This window comes from Protopterus annectens, chromosome 1.part2, assembly GCF_019279795.1.
Source record: "Protopterus annectens isolate FY-2018-M chromosome 1.part2, PAN1.0, whole genome shotgun sequence".
NCBI lineage: Eukaryota > Metazoa > Chordata > Ceratodontiformes > Protopteridae > Protopterus > Protopterus annectens.
In genome coordinates, this window is record NC_056727.1 from 669,484,906 (window position 1) to 669,502,428 (window position 17,523).

Below are 17,523 nucleotides of genomic sequence, written 5' to 3' on the forward strand. Positions count from 1 at the left end.
TGGGAGCACATACACAGGACCAATATTGACATGCTGCTGTGATGACCACAGGTTACTGTTGTTACAGGGTTGTTGCAACATATGTCCTTTGAGGGATATGACATCTGTGACTACCACAGCTTTCTCCATCTACTGACTGCAATCCTCACACTACCTTCAGCAGTCGACAGCTAGATGCCCCGTGGGTGGCACATGCAGCCACGGACCCAGCACTGCCCAGGCTGAAGATGACCCTGCAGATGGTGATTCCCATCAACATGGAACTGACATGGCAGTTACTGATTATACATCAGCCATATCCACACAAACACTGTGAAAGCAACATTACTCCAAATGCGGTATAGAGGCACCTACAGGCTGTAGTCAGGTCAGGCACATCCACCTTTGCACGTTTTTCACAGTGTATGTTGTTAGAGGTACATTGTAATCCATCTGGGATGCTGTTTGGCACACACCAGATCTAGTTCCTACTCACAGTGGGTGACAAGGGCAAACGCCACCATGATGTTCCTGGGTATTGGAGTGTGTTTCCATACAATTGGAGATGGGGATGTTACCACAGGTGTTTCACATGCAGTCAGCTAGGGGAGGGCTGCGATTCATCCAGAGGCCATCAGCTGATCATGAGCATTACCTACATTACACATGTTGCTGCCTAAGCAAGGCAGGTGTAGGTCTCTACGTCCACCTGAGAGGGGGTGGGGGACGCAGACAGAGGCTAATACGTGTCAAGGAGGGGTGGGAGGGTAAAACTTAGGTATGCTTGTGTCACACACCTAGCAGCACAGGGTATGAAACCCTTGACAACTATGTAGTGCTAGCACAGTCTGCTGCAATTATTGGATGCACCACATGGGTTACCTGTTGTGGAGCACTCAGAACACATATGTGATGGAGAGTGACATCTGCAACAGGGATACAGTAGATGTATGGTACCTTTCGGCATGAGCAGGTGTCTGGGTCAACACAGCTGCACTCTCACAAGGACGCACACACATTGACACACGTGGCAGGGCCAGGTGTACAACTCATCGGTTGTGGGATTGCCACATCACTGTGCAGGTATCCCATGCATCACACAGGTCATACGGGGGCTGTATGGACTAAGGGTATGGGAAAGGTTATTCAGGCCGACTGGGGGCAACCTGCCAGCAGATTACCCAAATGTAATGAGTTCAACAGTGAATGCACTCGAACATCTACATTTATGGTAAGTGTACACAACTTTACTTTATAGTAAGCGCCACAGATATTAGTGGGGCAGTCCTTGCCCGTAAGTGTATTTCACACTGACTGACATCAGTAGGGCTTTGAAATGACTGCGAGAGACTAGCCTAAAATACATTGCTCCCTTCACAGACAGTGACACGCACACAATACATCTGGAAATGCCATGTGTGGGGATGGAACCCAACCACACATCTAATTCACACTACAGCAGTACGCAGCTACAGCATGCGCTACGGAGATTACTGGGCTACAGCTTTCCCAGGTGAGTATTTCTAGCTGGGTGACATCAGCAGCCTTGCCAAAGGTTGGTATGTGAAATGTACGGGGTGTGAGTTACCTAAAAGCATTGCTCCCTGCACAGTCAGACATGCACGCATACACACACAGTCGGCAGGTCAGGGGCTAGAACTCCCAACTAACTCCTTAATCACACTATGGCCATACAATGTTATGGGACGTACTACGGAGATTACTCAGCTACAATCGTCCCAGAGGTGTACTTCAAGTTGCGTGACATTAGCAGCCTTGCCAAAGGAGCGTATTCGACTTGTAAGGGGTGTGCATACACATTGGTTTCTGACTTCCTAGCTGTCACAACTGACATCCCACTACCTGGCCTGCTGTGTAGGCCTGGGTGGGAGTCAGCCATACCCCTCATTCAGAGGCCATAGTACAGCATTTGTTTGTGTTTGTCTACACTTGTCCTGCTGGCTGTGACTGTTGTTGGGTATGTGACCCCCATCCTGACTGGCATGTGTGAGTCACTTATCCTGTGGGTTTCCCAGTATTGCGGGTGGTGCTGCAGGGCTGCCAATGTCGGATGCACGTAGTAAACTGCCTACCCATGGTTAGGCACAGGTAGTGTAATGTTTGGCATCCCTTTTACTGTATGTGAGAGTCAGAGAGAGGTGCTATTCCCTGGGTCCCTCCTGTGTCAGTGTATGTGATATGCGTTGCCTCTTGGCCAGGGCATACTGGGCACGCCTCCGTCTGGGGCAGGCTCAGGTTGTTCCTCCTCCGAGTCGCTCTGTGCCTGCGCAGGCCTTGGCATTGGTGGGGGGCTATATGGCCCTGCCCCTTGCTGCTCCTGCTGCAGCTGTTTCCGCAGGATCATATTGTGTAGCATGGCACATACAAGGACAATTTGGGTACATGTAGTTGGTGAGTACTGCAAGGCTCCACCAGATGTGTCCAAGCACTGGAACCGTGACTTGAGCATCCTAAACACACGCTCTGTTATGATTCTTGTTTGTGCGTGTGCCTCATTATGGAGTTCTTGTTCGGGTGCGTTTGTGTTTTTGATGGGTGTCATCAGCCACGGCTCCAGTGCGTATCCAGCATCCTTCACTAGGTGACTATGTGGGATGTCCCCATTGGCAAATTTCTGGTACAGCTGCGTCAGATGCCAGATGTGGGAATCGTGATAACTTCCAGTGCAGCCAGCACACATGTTCAGCATTATGCCCTGGGCATCGCACACGACCTGGCAGTTGATGGAGGGGAAGCCCTTGCTGTTGATGTAAACCCTACCCTGCTCACCGGGTGGTGCTTTGATGCATATGTGCGTGCAGTCTATTGCACCCACTACCTCAGGGTATTCTGCTATTTGGTGGAAGAGACACATACTGCTGGCCAACGCCTCACGGGTGAAGGGGAAATATATGTGCTCACAAACATGTGCTGCCATGGCATCCAGGAACTGATGGAGTACCCTGGATGCTGATGCCTGTGAGATCCCCATCATATCCCCAGTTGGCCTTTGGAAGGTACCTGTAGCTAGTATTCTTAGGCCTACACATACTTTCATTTCCACTGGGATGGGTTCCCCTCTATTAGTTCTGTATGTCAGGCGTGGCCGGCACAGCTCAATAATCTGCTGTAGGAGGTCCCTGTCCACCCTATAATGCTCCACTATCTCCAGCTCATGTAGCCCTTGGTAGGTCACCCTGGGTCTGTACACTCTTCTCCGTCTCCTCACTCTGGGTTGGTCGGCAACATTTCCATCCTCGCCACCCTCAGCCTCTTCCACAAGTTGTATAATAGCTATTGCAGCCCCTACCATTTTGCTGTTGTGAGTGTTAAAAGTTCCCCGCTTGTTTACAGCGGTGGTGTAGGGTGTGGGAAAAACTGGAGGGGTAGGTGTTTACATAGTTTATAGTGGTGTTTTGGGCTGGGCTGGTCTGCTGCCTGTGTAATTGGCTGGTTCCGATTCATTTCACCTGGCAGCGAACCTAGTACCCCTTGATTAACTTCCTACTGCTGCTTTCCCTTCCCATTGCCCTTCTGATTCATCCCAGGGGCGCACAGCGCAATCAGTGTACTGCAATGTGCACACTGCTACTATTTTCTGGGTTCACTTCCTTTATCTTCCTGGAGATCCCATTATGCGGCACGAACACCCGCTTACACTGTGTCGTACAAGCTGGGCAAGTTTAGATACACCTCCTGGCTTTGCTGTGCTAAGCTGGATGCAACCCTGAGCCACAGGGCTCCAATCCTCTGACAGTATGCCTGACACTCCCACACATGATGTCACCTACCTCCTAGTCTTGCACTCAGCTATCCATACTCGTACACTGTTAGGACCTCCCTCACATGCTGGGGAAAACCGGGATTCACTATCCTTCCCCTCATTTGCATAGAATTGCCTGCTAATGTATAGTTACATGTGTCACACTGTGCCCCCCCCCCCCCCTTAGCAACCACTACTCACTGGCCAGGTTGTCTTTTGCCTGCCATTGACTTGCATGGAGGAATACTGATTTTAGTTAGACTGTTGTTTTTAGGTTTATTTTCTTATTTCCCCACCGGTCCAATTTGCGCACCGCTGCCCTATGCTTCAACGGATGTGATCAGTGGACATATCATAAAAGTTGTATTCTGTACATTTGGCATTGTTTGCAATGCCAGTGGTTTTCTACTTAGCCATTGGCATGCTTCCTCAATGCTATGCAGCCTTTATTTACAGCTGTCATAGCTCTGTTTTGCAATTTGCAGTTCCGTACTCTGTCACTAACTGATTACATTTCTGCATATTACGCTAGTCGTGCATGCCCTGATTCCTGCTTCCCGGATGGCTAATTTACCTCATTTGCATGGTTTTCACCTGCAAATAAGGTGATTTGCATGCGGGGGCTAGGGACGTGCGGCACTAGTGCTACAGCACTCGCGCACGTCAGACGTGCACATATGTGGATCGCTCGGCCGCCATATTGGCAAAATTTCATCTAACACTAATCATGCATGCCATGCAAGCTTTTGAGAATCCGAGGGAGTAACTGTTAAGTTTGTAATATTTTGTAAACGACTTAAACAATATCTCGGCAACCTCTCAGATTACACGCATACTGTCAGCAGCATTTTGTTTATCGATCAGAGCTTTCATATGAGGTTAAGCACGTCTGTCTGTGCTACTTGGTTGTCTAGATATTTAGAAAACTATTAAATTTATGGCATTATGTAAATATTACATTATCAGCAATTAATATGTTTTTACCTGCACTTGACAGATGCCAAATATTAATACAGGTTTGTTTGCCATTGTATATTCATTAAGATGAACTCTTAACACTTTGCATGTAGCATGGTTTTGGAATTATTAAAGCGAATATGAACAAGCAATATTTGGCGCTTAGGAGCATCAGTAGGACGTAACTGCCTGGAGACATCGCCCTGCTGTAACAAGTTAAGGGTCCTTTACAGTGGGAGGGTAACCTGTGCATTTCTTGAGTCCAGGCCACAGGATATGCACCACAGCATCAGTTTGGTCTTCAAGAATACTCTTTTACATCATTTTGTCTTGTTTAGTGTGGCGTAATGTCAAAGACTTTTGCTTGTATTTTGAAAACAGTTACGGCCAACTTCTCAAGGCCTGCTTTTTAGTGTAACAGAACATCATCATTGCATGTTTAAGTAACTGTTGACTAAGAAGAACGTTGATTTCAAAAAGAGACTGGGAGTCAGCCTTGTAGACTAGTAGAACTTCACTAAGCCTAGTGGTAAACAGTTTATTAAATCACCTTCGACAGTGCCTTAAGAAAAGCACTGGCTAGCACCATTTGGGAAGTATCTATGTATAGTATGAAAAAATTAACTTAAAAATATCCAGTGAAGTAGAGTTGATGTCTCTAAATCAATCAATGTGTTTGAGACCCTGTACTTGACAAGTCAAAGAATATGGTTAAAGTAATAAGCAGTTGGTGTGTGTTGGGATACAGTGGCAATATCAGAAGTAAATCCAGTTGAGAAGGATTCCTCAGAGGATGATTATTCTAGGACCACAGGTATTAAAAGGAATAATTGGTTATGTCATACCACCCCAGAGTGCATCTGCATTAATAAGGGAATTTCTCCGCAGTTTTTAAAGGCAGGCCTTTTTTAAACCATCTTTGGATCTTCAGTTAGATCTATGCAGCCAGAAACAGCTCCTGCATAAATATGTACAGCACTCTAGCATTACTAGAACAGATTGTCTGAGAAGGACTTGCCTTTTCAGCATAAAAAGCTTGTCACTTCCAATGCCTTGAGTGGTACCTGCTACAGATTGTTTGCTTTGGAATTCAGGCCAGCATAGTCCATTTAATTTTCAGGTAGTTATGCTCATTCATCTTATTGTGGCAGATCTAGAAACTCCATGGAATGCTTTCTGCAGTTTCACTATGAGGAAGGAAGACCATTTAGAACGGAAAATGGTACTGTGCTGTCAAAGTAAGAGCAAAAACTTTTGCATCTGCACTGCATAGGGATATAGGGAAATTTTTTGTTTATACAACTGTGATGCTCTAGCATCTTCCATAACTTTAATGTCCCTTTCTGTATGCTTTATTGTACTACTCACCTGAAAACCCACTCTTTTATGAAGTTGTTTGGGTATCCTAATGGCCTCAATTACCTCCCCATTTCTTGTTAGTAAATTATTTCCCGCTGCTCCTCCTCCTACAAAAAAGTAACTTTTCCACTTGTAGATGAAAACAATTTGAGTGGGGTCAGTGTTTGCTCAAGCTCATTAAAGTCTGAATTGTGCCTTTATTTGCTAATTTGTTCAACTTTCTCTGACCATTTTGTCCTCCACTGAAATAATCCAGGCTTTCTTTTTCCCGATTATTAACTCACTACGTCAACATCCTAATAACCATCTCTCCCCTCACCTACCATCCTGCCCTTCTAGCCATCTGATTTTATCTTTGAATCAAATCTTTGCTCACAAGGAGCCAGTGTACTTCAGAGTACTTTATTATAAACTAATATAAAACCCCAAAGCACTTGTATATGTGAAAGTGTGTTTCATATTATTTTATGGTAAAGTCCTTTGAAGTCCATTGGATCCTTGTAAGCTGAAGATGTTGAATTTTCATTGGCTGTGGAGTTACCCATTTGAACTGCTAGTTTTTAGTGTAGCTTTGACGCCTCATTCTTTCAGCCTCTTCTTAAGAGCCACTTGCTGTGCCCTGATTACATCTTGGAATTCTGGCTGTTCTTGTTCCTACACATCTCCATCTATCTACCATCCGACTCCCTATATCACAGCTCGGCTGAACAATTGCATGGTCTGAGAGATTTATTTCTCTGCAGTAGACAGCTCTTATTTCTTTAAATATTTTTTCATCCACCAGTCATCTGTCCAACCTAGTGGCTTGTTTAGCTCATCTTGAAATGTAAACCCTGCCACTCCTAGTCTTAGCTGTTGCCATACATCCAGCGATCTCTCCTGTACCCCCTCACTAGGGTTTTTTTTATTGTACCTGTGAAGTTCTTCTGCTCCATATTTCCTGTCCCTGTTCATCAGGTCTAACACTACTTTTAAATCACTCCCTACCACTATTCTGTCTTCCTGTTTCTTTTTTGCCTGCAGATTCCTCAACCAGTCTTTAAAAAAAACTGTGGGTTCATCTGCATTTTGACCGTAGAGCATAAAGGCATTCCTGTCAGCCATCTGCCTACCACCCATTTGCCTTCCTGTCTTTAACAACCCTCACTGTCTTCCACTATTCAACCAAACTAGTTAAGATCCCAACTCCCTTCTTCCTCTTCCTTCTACCCAGCTTGAGACTAACCATTTATGATATTTTTTCTGGCGTTAACTCCTCAATGTTTAATTTAATTTGGGTTTTAACTTGCTTTTTTATTGGATTATTAATCTCTACAACATTCCATGTTCCACCCCCAATTTCCTACTCCCTCCCCACCTGCCACTTCACCAGAGTATAAGGACCTGACCAAGAATATCACCCCCCCCCCCAAGAAGGTTAACAGATTAGCCATTCTATCACAGTGTATGGTTAATGGCCAACAGGCTCAATGAGATCCCACCTGATGATTTTAAAAATTGATTTTGAAAGCAAAACTTATCCATTAATGTCTGCATAGTCATACTGATATAGGCCTCATTATTCTCCTAACCTGTCCCTAGAAACTGTCCTGTAAACTCCTAACTTGCCATTACAAACTGTCCTACATAGGAGCTCTCCCATACAAATCCCAAACTTTCTACATCCAGCAGTGACTGGTGTATTAGTTTTGCTTTAGCTAGCATCATGCATAAAAGTTTGCCACAATGTAATATGAAAGTTTTTACTTACTGGCTGAGAAAATTTTATTTCATCATGCAATATTTACATGCCATGCAAATTTTGTGTCATTTTATCATCCTGTACCTCGTACTGTGTGCTAGCTGCACTTTTACAAATGGTCTGTAGACTTGTATAGTCCATGTTAAGTTGACTTTTACACATCACGGTTTTATTAATTCGACAAAGTTTTGTTAAGGTAATTGAGAACTGACTCGCAAGACTGTCTGCATGAGTCTTTTCACACAGAGACGTATCTTCACATGCTCGGCTCACCTCCATGAAATATGTTTTTATTTTACTGTCCTTAAACATGTTAGTATCCGAGAATGACATAATATACTCTCACTTTTCATTCCACTGGGAACTTGATGTAGTGCAGCTCACTTTACATGCTAAAGTGTAGGTGACAAGGTTCGAAACACAGTACTGCTGTGATGCTTTACACTTCTAAGCAGTTCACCTGTAGATGTTGTGGTCCCTTCTGCTGCATACTACTTGAGTTTGTATACCAGGTAGGGTAACGTAAAAAAATGTAATGGAGAAAAAAGTGCAGCATCATTTAGTACCATTTAAATCGCCACTCTTTCCAGTAAAAATGATTTTTAACTACTCGCATGGCACGGTTTTCTACTGTCATTACTACCTTCCCAAGCTGCTTTTCTCCTTCCCCATCCATCCATGAGACATCTGTCCTGAGCCAGTCTGTAAGAATCTTCAGTTTCCCATTGCCATATCTCCTCTGTGTTTCCTTCTGACCCCAAATGCTGTCTTCCTTATCGCCCAAATCTCTCTTCTCCCTATTCTCTCTTGAAGTCTTATCTTTTAACAAAGCTTTTTTTCTGATTAGGGTATCTGTATCAGGACTTCTGCACCATTCTAGGGGGTCGCCAATGTCTGTATATATTTGTCTTACCCAAAGAATCTTTGCCTTCCCATTTCTGGCATGCTAGCATTTGCCCTCATTAACTGACTGTACCGGTTGTCACATTCACTTTTCCAATGTGCCAACCCTCTCTTCCAGACTTAATGTGCCTGGTCTCCTCCTGTGTCCTTGTGCTATCTGCATAGTCTACAAGCACTTCTGCTGTTAATACAATTCAAGGCATTTGGTGGGGAAGTCCCTTTTTTTTTTTCACTACTGCCATGTCTTTGTGTATGTGTATTTCCCTCTCCTTCCTTCTTTAGCCCTTAGTACATTTCATTTCCTAATGACTGAGAATTGCAGGATGTAGTAGAAATGCTGCTGGTTCTGCTTGTCTTAAATTTCAAGCTGATGTAAGCAAACCATTTTATTTTATGTAAATCTGTGGTGGAAATTCATCTACAGTCTTAATTCTGCAGCTAGCTGTCATAAAACCCTTCCTAAGTGCCACAGTCTTAACATTCCATTCCTTCAGCCGGTAACTGTGGCACTTTACAGTTACTTGTCTGTCTTTCTGCACTCACAGTAAATTTGCCAACCCTTTTTGCTCTTTTTTTGACAGTCAGTTCTTTTCATTTACTTGCCTTTATCTACTGCTGTGCATACTGTATTGCTTCTTTCTCCTCCAGACCTTCCCTCAGGCCGACATTGAAATTGTCTCTGTATGTTCTGCATTCTAAATCATGCTGCTTCTCTACTTAAGTTTCTGTGCAGGCAACAGACTTTTTAATCTCATTTTCCTGTCATTTTACTACATACAGTCAACTATTTGCCACTGTATTTCAGTGTTTTCCCCTAATTTCACCTACCTCCATACTCTGGTTCACAAGCGCTTTAGAAATTTACTTGACATGGTGCATGATCTTGCTACGTTTTCTTGCCAGTTTGGTGATTCACATTTTGCTTTCTGAACCACTTTGTACATGGTTTCCTCCATAGTTTAGGCCAGTTTTCCACCAAATTAATTGAAAAATAAACTTATCTACCAGACATGGGGCCAGTCATCTAGGCAGCCATCTTGTATGATGGCTCATGTGCCGTGCACCCCCCCCCCCACACACACACACACACTCTTGAATTCTTGTTTCCCATCAGAAGCTAGCTGATCTATTTAACCTATAACTTTGGTCAACAAATCATCCAACTCTTGATGGAAAAGCTGATCATTTGCAGTCAATTTACTGAGTTGACCGTTACAATATTCTTACTCATCTTGGGGAAAAGCAGGTAACTGTCAGGCACTCCTTGTTTGTCCATTGGCTTGACAACAGCATGGAATGCGGGGGTGGGGGGTTCAATCCCTGTACAAGGGTCAGTGTTTTCCATTCCTGTTCATTTGTTTTAATACTTGATTTTTTCCTTATAAGTAATTAAACCTAGTTCACAAGTCTCATTCAAAAAGAACATTTTTAATAATATTAAATATAAAATACTAACACTAATTGAACTTGAATTATAACACATTGGCAGTTTTTCACAAACTTGTCAGGGCACAAACTAGAGAAGAGTATATAGGATGCTACTGCATGACAGTGTGAGGCTCAAAACATAAGAATAAAGCAATGAAATGTAAAGTTTTCTCATTCTTTCATTAATCCATTATGCCTGTTTGCGTTTTTTGTAGTCTCGTCACCATATATTGATGTCTTGCAGTAAACTATTGAATAGTCCATTGCATTATCTCACTACTAGATTTTGTAAAATAGCCACCATACAGAATGTATTGGAATATCACTTAAGTCATAAACTTACCATACACATTAAATATAAAAAAGTAGTGAAAATAGTAAATACATTAGGTAATATGAACAAGTCGGGCTAAAATTAACTACATTATGAGGAAAAAAATCCAAAATTGTTTTATGCTTAAAATCTGAGATAAGCAACTTCACTGTGGTCACAATCTAGCTAGATATTTTTGCATTACTGAGGTCCATTTTTGCTAAACAAAATGCATTATTAACAATTTTCAATCTGAAAGTGAGCTTAGACTGCATGAGCCCTTAAACAATCTAGCGCACATGGAAATGTGCATCATAACACCAGGAGACTGTTATCTTCCTACATCCATGGCCCTCACCAGCATAAGCCCTTCAGAAGTAGATGTCTGGAAAGCGACAGTGCTTCCCAGGAGACAGTCAGGGTGGTTATAATATGAGTCTGATACCTTTTTCTTTCTATGGAGAAATTCCATGTAATAGTGATATATCTGGCGAAGGTGAAGGAGGGGAGTTTGGATGATTCCCAGAGCATGTCAGTTTTGTTTGCTGCAAAGGTAATACTTAACTGAGCAAAAAAGCAGTTGCAGATAAACTGTGCTTGGCATGTTAGATAAACTTAAGTGATAATGAGCAATCCTTTGTATAAGCATGTGAAAGTATACTGTTTTATGCCTGTATCTTCATATTGTTAAATATTGTTTGCTAAATGATTACTCAATATTGTGGAGAACTGACAGGCAAGAGAGGTTCTGTATGAGAAGTGGATACATTGGCCCCATTGTGTCTTGTATCTGTTTTGAGGCTGTAAATACAGACTTTCTTTTGCAGTTAATGTTAACACCTTTTTATCTTTTGTTCCATTTAGGTTTACAAATGTACTTTTCTAGTTTATGTTGTTCCTTGGTTGAAGACATCTGAACTTCGGCAACATAACTGCGTATGAGACAAGAAAAGCATGTATCACGTCTTCTACAGAAAGCTTCTACTTAGTGGCATTGCTTTGCAATTAAATCACTAAAGTCTCTTCAGTGCTGGATTAGTTCTTACAATGTAACAACTGATTTTTTAAAATGCAAATGTTGATATCGGTTACGTAATTTTCTGGGCTGTTATGGTGGCAGTGCTGTTTAACATACATAATTTTATAATCTCTTTTTTCAAATCCAAATAAAAACTGATTTGATAATACAGAATTGACCTGTAAATTATTGTATTAAGATGTAATTAAAATCTCAGTACAATGTTAGACCTTAAAGCATTGGAAAGCAACACTAAAAGGTATAGCAGCAAGTGTACCTTGCAGGTTAATTTGTCTAATTGAACAGTGTTAACCAAACAGAGCCTCAGGTTTTTAGTGCACCATTCTGAAGGGTGTCTGGAAAATTTAAATGTGAGCAGCAGCACAGAACTGCACACCATCTATTGTAAACTGAAGCTCCCATTTGCTTAGTTTCACTGTGTCCTTTTTCTTGTATCTGGATTTCTCACCTTTGTGGTGGCATGAATTTTTGATGTCCTTCTATTCTCATGTTTCAGTATTCTAAACAAACGGGATCCTCTGCATGAGGCGACCCAAATATCCGGCTTATGTACAAAAGCTTAGCCTGGATGCTGCATGGTGTGTGGGGCATCACACATAGGTGCCATAAACCGTGGGCCATAAATGTGATGTCTGCACACAGAGACCTCAGAACTTCTCTGTCGCCACTCGAACGTTAGAGCGATCATTCTGCTCTGCACCAAAGACTTCTAAAAAGATAAATACTCCATTGGGGAACCTTTACCTTTTTCACTAGTTCTGGTTGCTGTCATTTGTTTAATTGTTAGCTGATTCCGTCCATGTCATCTAGAAAGGGAAAATGTAAGTGCAGACATCAAATCCTGCACAAAGACACCCACGACCTCTGCCTCTTTTGCCTAGGGCCTTCCCACGACTACATATCTTGCATTATTTGCCAGGTATTTATTCCGAAGATCCTACGCAGCCATCTAGAGGCCCTTAATCTTTTTGTAGAGAACTAACGTCTAAAAAGACTAGCCTTGTGTACGGAAGTGATGCCCGGTGTGTCTGCTGAACCACCTAAGAAAAAAGCCAAAAGTCTTAAGGCCTGAGAAAGTGCCTGCACCTCTGGATTCGGACATCCCACCAACTGCCTTTTTAGGGGTTGAGGTACATCCGATGGCTTTGGTGAATACTGCAGGTTCCGTATCTGACACTGCTCTGGTTTCTTCCACCGGCATGTCCACGAAGGTTATTCCAATGTCAGTTTTCGATGTTGGGGGGCAGGTTCGCCAGGACCCCCTTTGCCAGCTTCCATTTCCATGGAGTCTCCCTCCATTCCTCCCATTTCCTTGGATCCTAGGCCTGCTTCTACTCAGTCTGGACCTAGGAAGCCCTCACTGAAAAAGAAACAAAAAAACTAAACACTTTTCTTCTTAGAGTATCCCAGATTGGCAGACTTTTTCACAATTCCTTTTCCAAGCTTTCATGGCCCTCAGGTCTGCTACTTCACAGGCCCTGTCTGCTGTGCCAGCCCTAAGTCCCAGGCCTGCATCCTTATGCCCCTCTCCTCAAACTCCAGAAGAGGAATCTTCCTCTTCATCTTCTGATGAGTCTCTCTGTTACACTTGTCAACTAGCCTCCCCCTTAGGATACTGCTTACCAGAAGAGGACTCCCTAGAAGGTGACTCCCCACCAGAAGACATTACATTTGAGGAAACCATTACCAAAATTAGGGAGTACTTTAAGTGGGATTCCAATCAAAAGACAGAGGTTCAAAAAAGATATTATGATCTTCTCCAGATGGAATCCCCTTCTTCCTCAGCCATCCTGCCAGTCATCCCTGCATACTTGGAAGCCTTTGCCTCTTCCTCCAAAGCTCCTGATTCTCCACCTGCACCTAAGAGTCCAGACAGGTTCTATAAATACCTGACAACTGTAAATTCCTCATTAAGCCCCATGTGGCAGTCCCTGCTATAATTGCGGTTGCACCAGATAAGCAATCCAGACAGATACCCTCTTCTTCTTTACTTCCATCAGATAAGGACAGCAAAATGATGGACAGTTTAGGAAAGAAAATTTACACCTCTTCTACACTGGCTTTCAGAGCCATCAACTACCAAACACATATGGTGAAATATGCTCTGGTTCTTATTTCCCAGGCCTTAGACCAAGGCAGTGATGCTCCTGATTCCTCTAACAAGGCCCAGGTGGCCTCTACCCTTTCTTTAGTTGTACAGGTTTTGAGGCACTCCATAAAATGCAGCTATGATGCTGCAGAAGCATCATCTAAATCACCTGCCCTTGCGTCTGTTCTTCCGCGGTACTCCTGGCTTAGGCTACAACATTTGCCTGATGATTTTAAGAGCAAAATCATGGATGCTCCACTTGATAATACTTTTCTTTTTGGTAAACCGTCAGAGCTTTTTAAGGCTCTGCAAGAGAAAATCAAGGAGTTGCAGGACCTCAAGCATCTCTTTGTATCACCAGTGCCAGAGTTTCATAGAAACTACCCTGCCAAACCCAATTTTGTCAGGAAGGCCTCCGCACCACCCTCTTTGAAGCAAAGGAAAGGTGCCAGGAAATCATCCTCTTCCAGGCATACTTTTCCCCAGTCTACTCCTAGACAACCCTTTCCTGACAGGTTCAACAGTGCATGACTGTCACACTCCTACCAACCTCTCTCACTGTCTCCCCCTGTGGTAACACATCACATCAGACAGCTGGGTCTTGTCAGTAGTGGAAAAAGGGTATTTCATGACTTGGAAAGAAAAGCCCATTCCAAAAGGAGTCCCACTTCCCCCAAAGGACCAAATTTATCTCATCCCACGGGTCATTCAAGATCTGGTCGGTCAGGGCACAATTTAAAAGGTCCCACCCAGACAGGAGGGCCTAGGATTTTATTCCAGACACGTCTTGGTCCCAAGAAAGGATGGACCATGTGGACCCATCCTGGACCTGTCCCTACTAAACCCCTATCTCCATGTTCCCACCTTCCGCATGCTCTCCCTTCAAACCCTTCTTGCACTTTTGACCCCCAGTTCATATCTGGCCACTTTAGACCTGAAGGACGCATACCCTCACATCCCTATCCATCCATCTTACCACAAATACTTATGTTTTGTTGTGCAGTCCTTGCATTATCAGTTTACTGCCTTGCCTTTTGGTTTGTCCACAGCACCAAGGGTATTCACAAAATGCCTAGCTCCAGTGGTAGCCTTTTGCAGATCAAAAGGCATTCAGATCTACCCTTACCTGGGCGATCCCCTCATCCAAGCCAGTCATCCAGATACCCTCCAAAGGCATTTACTTTTCACCATTTCCCTCCTAGAAGCCTTAGGCTTCACCATCAACCAGCTCAAGTCCTCCCTGACCCCATCACAAGATCAAGTTTTCCTGGGGAGCAGATAGGACAGATCTGCTGAGGGCCTCCCTCCCTCCAGAAAAGGTCACATTTTTAACCTCATACTTCAAGGACCTACTCCCAGCCAGCAGCATTTCAGCCAGGGAGTTTCGATGCCTCTTGGGCTTTATGGCGGCCACACTTCCAGTGCTGTCTCTAGCCAGACTACATATCAGAAAGTTTCAGTGGCACCTGAAGAATGTCTGGTCCCAACACGCCCACCCATTAGAATTTCAGATTCCCTTCCTTCCATGACTCAAGAAAGAGATTAGTTGGTGCATCCAGCAAGTTCACCTGAACCCAGGATTGCCTCCACAACCTCTCCCTGTGGCTCAACAGATGTACACAGATGCATCAGACCTGGGGTGGGGAGCAACTATGAATGGTCTGAAGGTTCAGGGACAATGGGATTACCATCAAAGGAAAAAACATATAAACGTAAGGGAAATGACTGCCCTTATCCTAGCCTTAAAGACTTTCCTCCCCTTCAGTCACCCAGGACCTCTAAAAATTTTCACAGACAACACCACAGACCTGTGGTACATCAACAAACAAGGAGGAACAAAATCTGGGTCTAGATTATATCATCGAACGCTGATTGATCGACCTAATTTAAGCGAAAGCTTACAATCTCAAACTGTCAGATCAGCGATTTTTTTTCCCCAGGGAAAAAAATCGCTGATCCAAAACACATACACACAGCACAAGCACACCAAACGAACAGAAATCCACACACATACACCTACAATCTGATACCTAACTGTACACTAAACTATGCACACACCACTAACTACCCACTTACCTTAACCCAAACCCTAACCCTAAGGTCCGTCACTATCGCACACTCACCTCACCCGTTCCCTAACCCTAACTCACTTAAATCTGCCCTAACCCTCATGTCCACTCAATCGCACACACACGTAACCCGAGCCCTAACCCTAACTCACCTAAATCACCCTAACACTCACATCCACACTTACCTGAATCCGATCGGTAACTTTCCACCATAACACTGAAAATACTGAAGCAACAGAAATGGACAACCAAATTCTTTCCCTAGGAAACGATTTGAGTTTCTGCTGCTTCGATATTTTACAGTTTCGTGAAAATAAGTTCGATCAATCAGCGTTCACGTTTTTAAGCGTTCGAGGATATAATATAGACCCCAAAATCCTACCTACTTTATAGGCTGGCTCTCCAAACTTGGGAAATGGCCACCCTCTCCAAGGTAATGCTGCAGGCAGTTTACATTCCACCACTAAACAATGTTCAGGCAGATGCTGTAAGCAGGTGAATATTTCTGAACCACGAATGGATGATGCACAGAGATGTGTTTCTAGATATAGTCCACCGGTGGGGTATACTTCAAATAGGCCTGTTTGCCTCCCCTCAGAACAGGCAACTAAAGCTGTTCTGCACAAGGACCCCTTCTCCTCAGGCATGGAGGGTGGATGCATTCTCAAATTCCTGGAACGGGAAATTTCTTTATGCGTCCCCCCCCCCCTCCCCTAATATAGAAAGTCTTGCTGAAGATTCAACAGGACAAACCCAAAATCTTGCTGGTGACTCCCTTTTGGCCAAGGCAGCATTGGTTCCCCCTTCTTTTTTTCACTAGCCAAGGGCAATCGCCACAAGTTACCTCACAAGGTGGACCTCATCACACAACAGAGTGGATCTCTTATCCACTCACACCTACAAACCCTCCATCTGACATTTTGGGTGATAAACTTCTGATCCCTTTTAGACACCTTTACTCAGAGGACATGCTTTCTGTCCTGCAAGAGGCCAGGAAACCCACTACCAGGAGATCCTACCTTTCTAAATGGAAAAGGTCTCCAGTTGGTGTCTCCAAAAACAACTGGATCTTTTCCAGGTTGATGTACCTCTAGTTTTGTCCTACTTGTGTGAACTTCTGAAGAAAGAACTTTCATATTCCTCAGTGAAAGTCCATTTATCAGCTGTCTCAATATGCCTACCTCTCAGTCCACCTTTGTTGTTCAGATTGGAGGTAAAGCTTTTTTCTTAAGGGTGTGAGTCATATCAGGACACCAAGAAACCCCATTTCCCCCTCCTTGGGACGTGAATTACATTCTAGAAAAACTCGCCACCACACCTTTTGAGCCAGCAGCATCAGCCTCCCTGAAGATGTGCACTTGGAAAACAGTGCTTCTAGTAGCTCTGATTTTAGCTAGGAGGGCTTCAGAAGTACAGGCACTCATGGCTATGCCACCATACCTGATATTCCATAAGGACAGGATCTCCATTCACACAAAACCCTTCCTTCATGCCTAAAGTGGTCAATGAACTTCCGCTTAACCAATCCATCCACTTGCCCACCTTTTTCCCTTCTGCACAGAATGACCGTGAGAGAGTGCTCCATTCCCTTGATGTTCACAGGCAACTTACATTTTACCTAAACAAGACTAAGAATTCAAGAAAGTCTAACCAGCTTTGTCTCCTTTCACCCCGGCGCTCTGGGGAAAGCTGTCTCCAAACAATTTCTTTATGGATTTCTAAAACTATTACCTTCAGCTACTCTTTCCATGACATCCACCTTCCTTGCGCTGTGAGGCTCCACTGTACCAGGACTGTGGCCTCCTCAGGGGCCTTTTCCAAAAGTTTAGATACCACCACTATCCTAGAAGCAGCCACATGGTCTTCAGTCCACGCTTTCACTA

The 17,523-nt window shown here is 43.7% G+C and overlaps 1 protein-coding gene across 1 annotated transcript in view; it reads left to right on the forward strand.

The window, feature by feature from the left end:
* LOC122790693 (cystatin-2-like) overlaps window positions 1-11,630 on the forward strand; it is a 128,058-nt gene extending 116,428 nt beyond the window's left edge. Inside the window, exon 3 of the mRNA XM_044058238.1 lies at window positions 11,308-11,630. Within this exon, the coding sequence (XP_043914173.1) occupies window positions 11,308-11,385 (78 nt within the window). The 3' untranslated portion in view covers window positions 11,386-11,630. The remainder of the gene's footprint in view (window positions 1-11,307) is intronic.
* The last annotated feature ends 5,893 nt before the right edge of the window (window positions 11,631-17,523 follow it).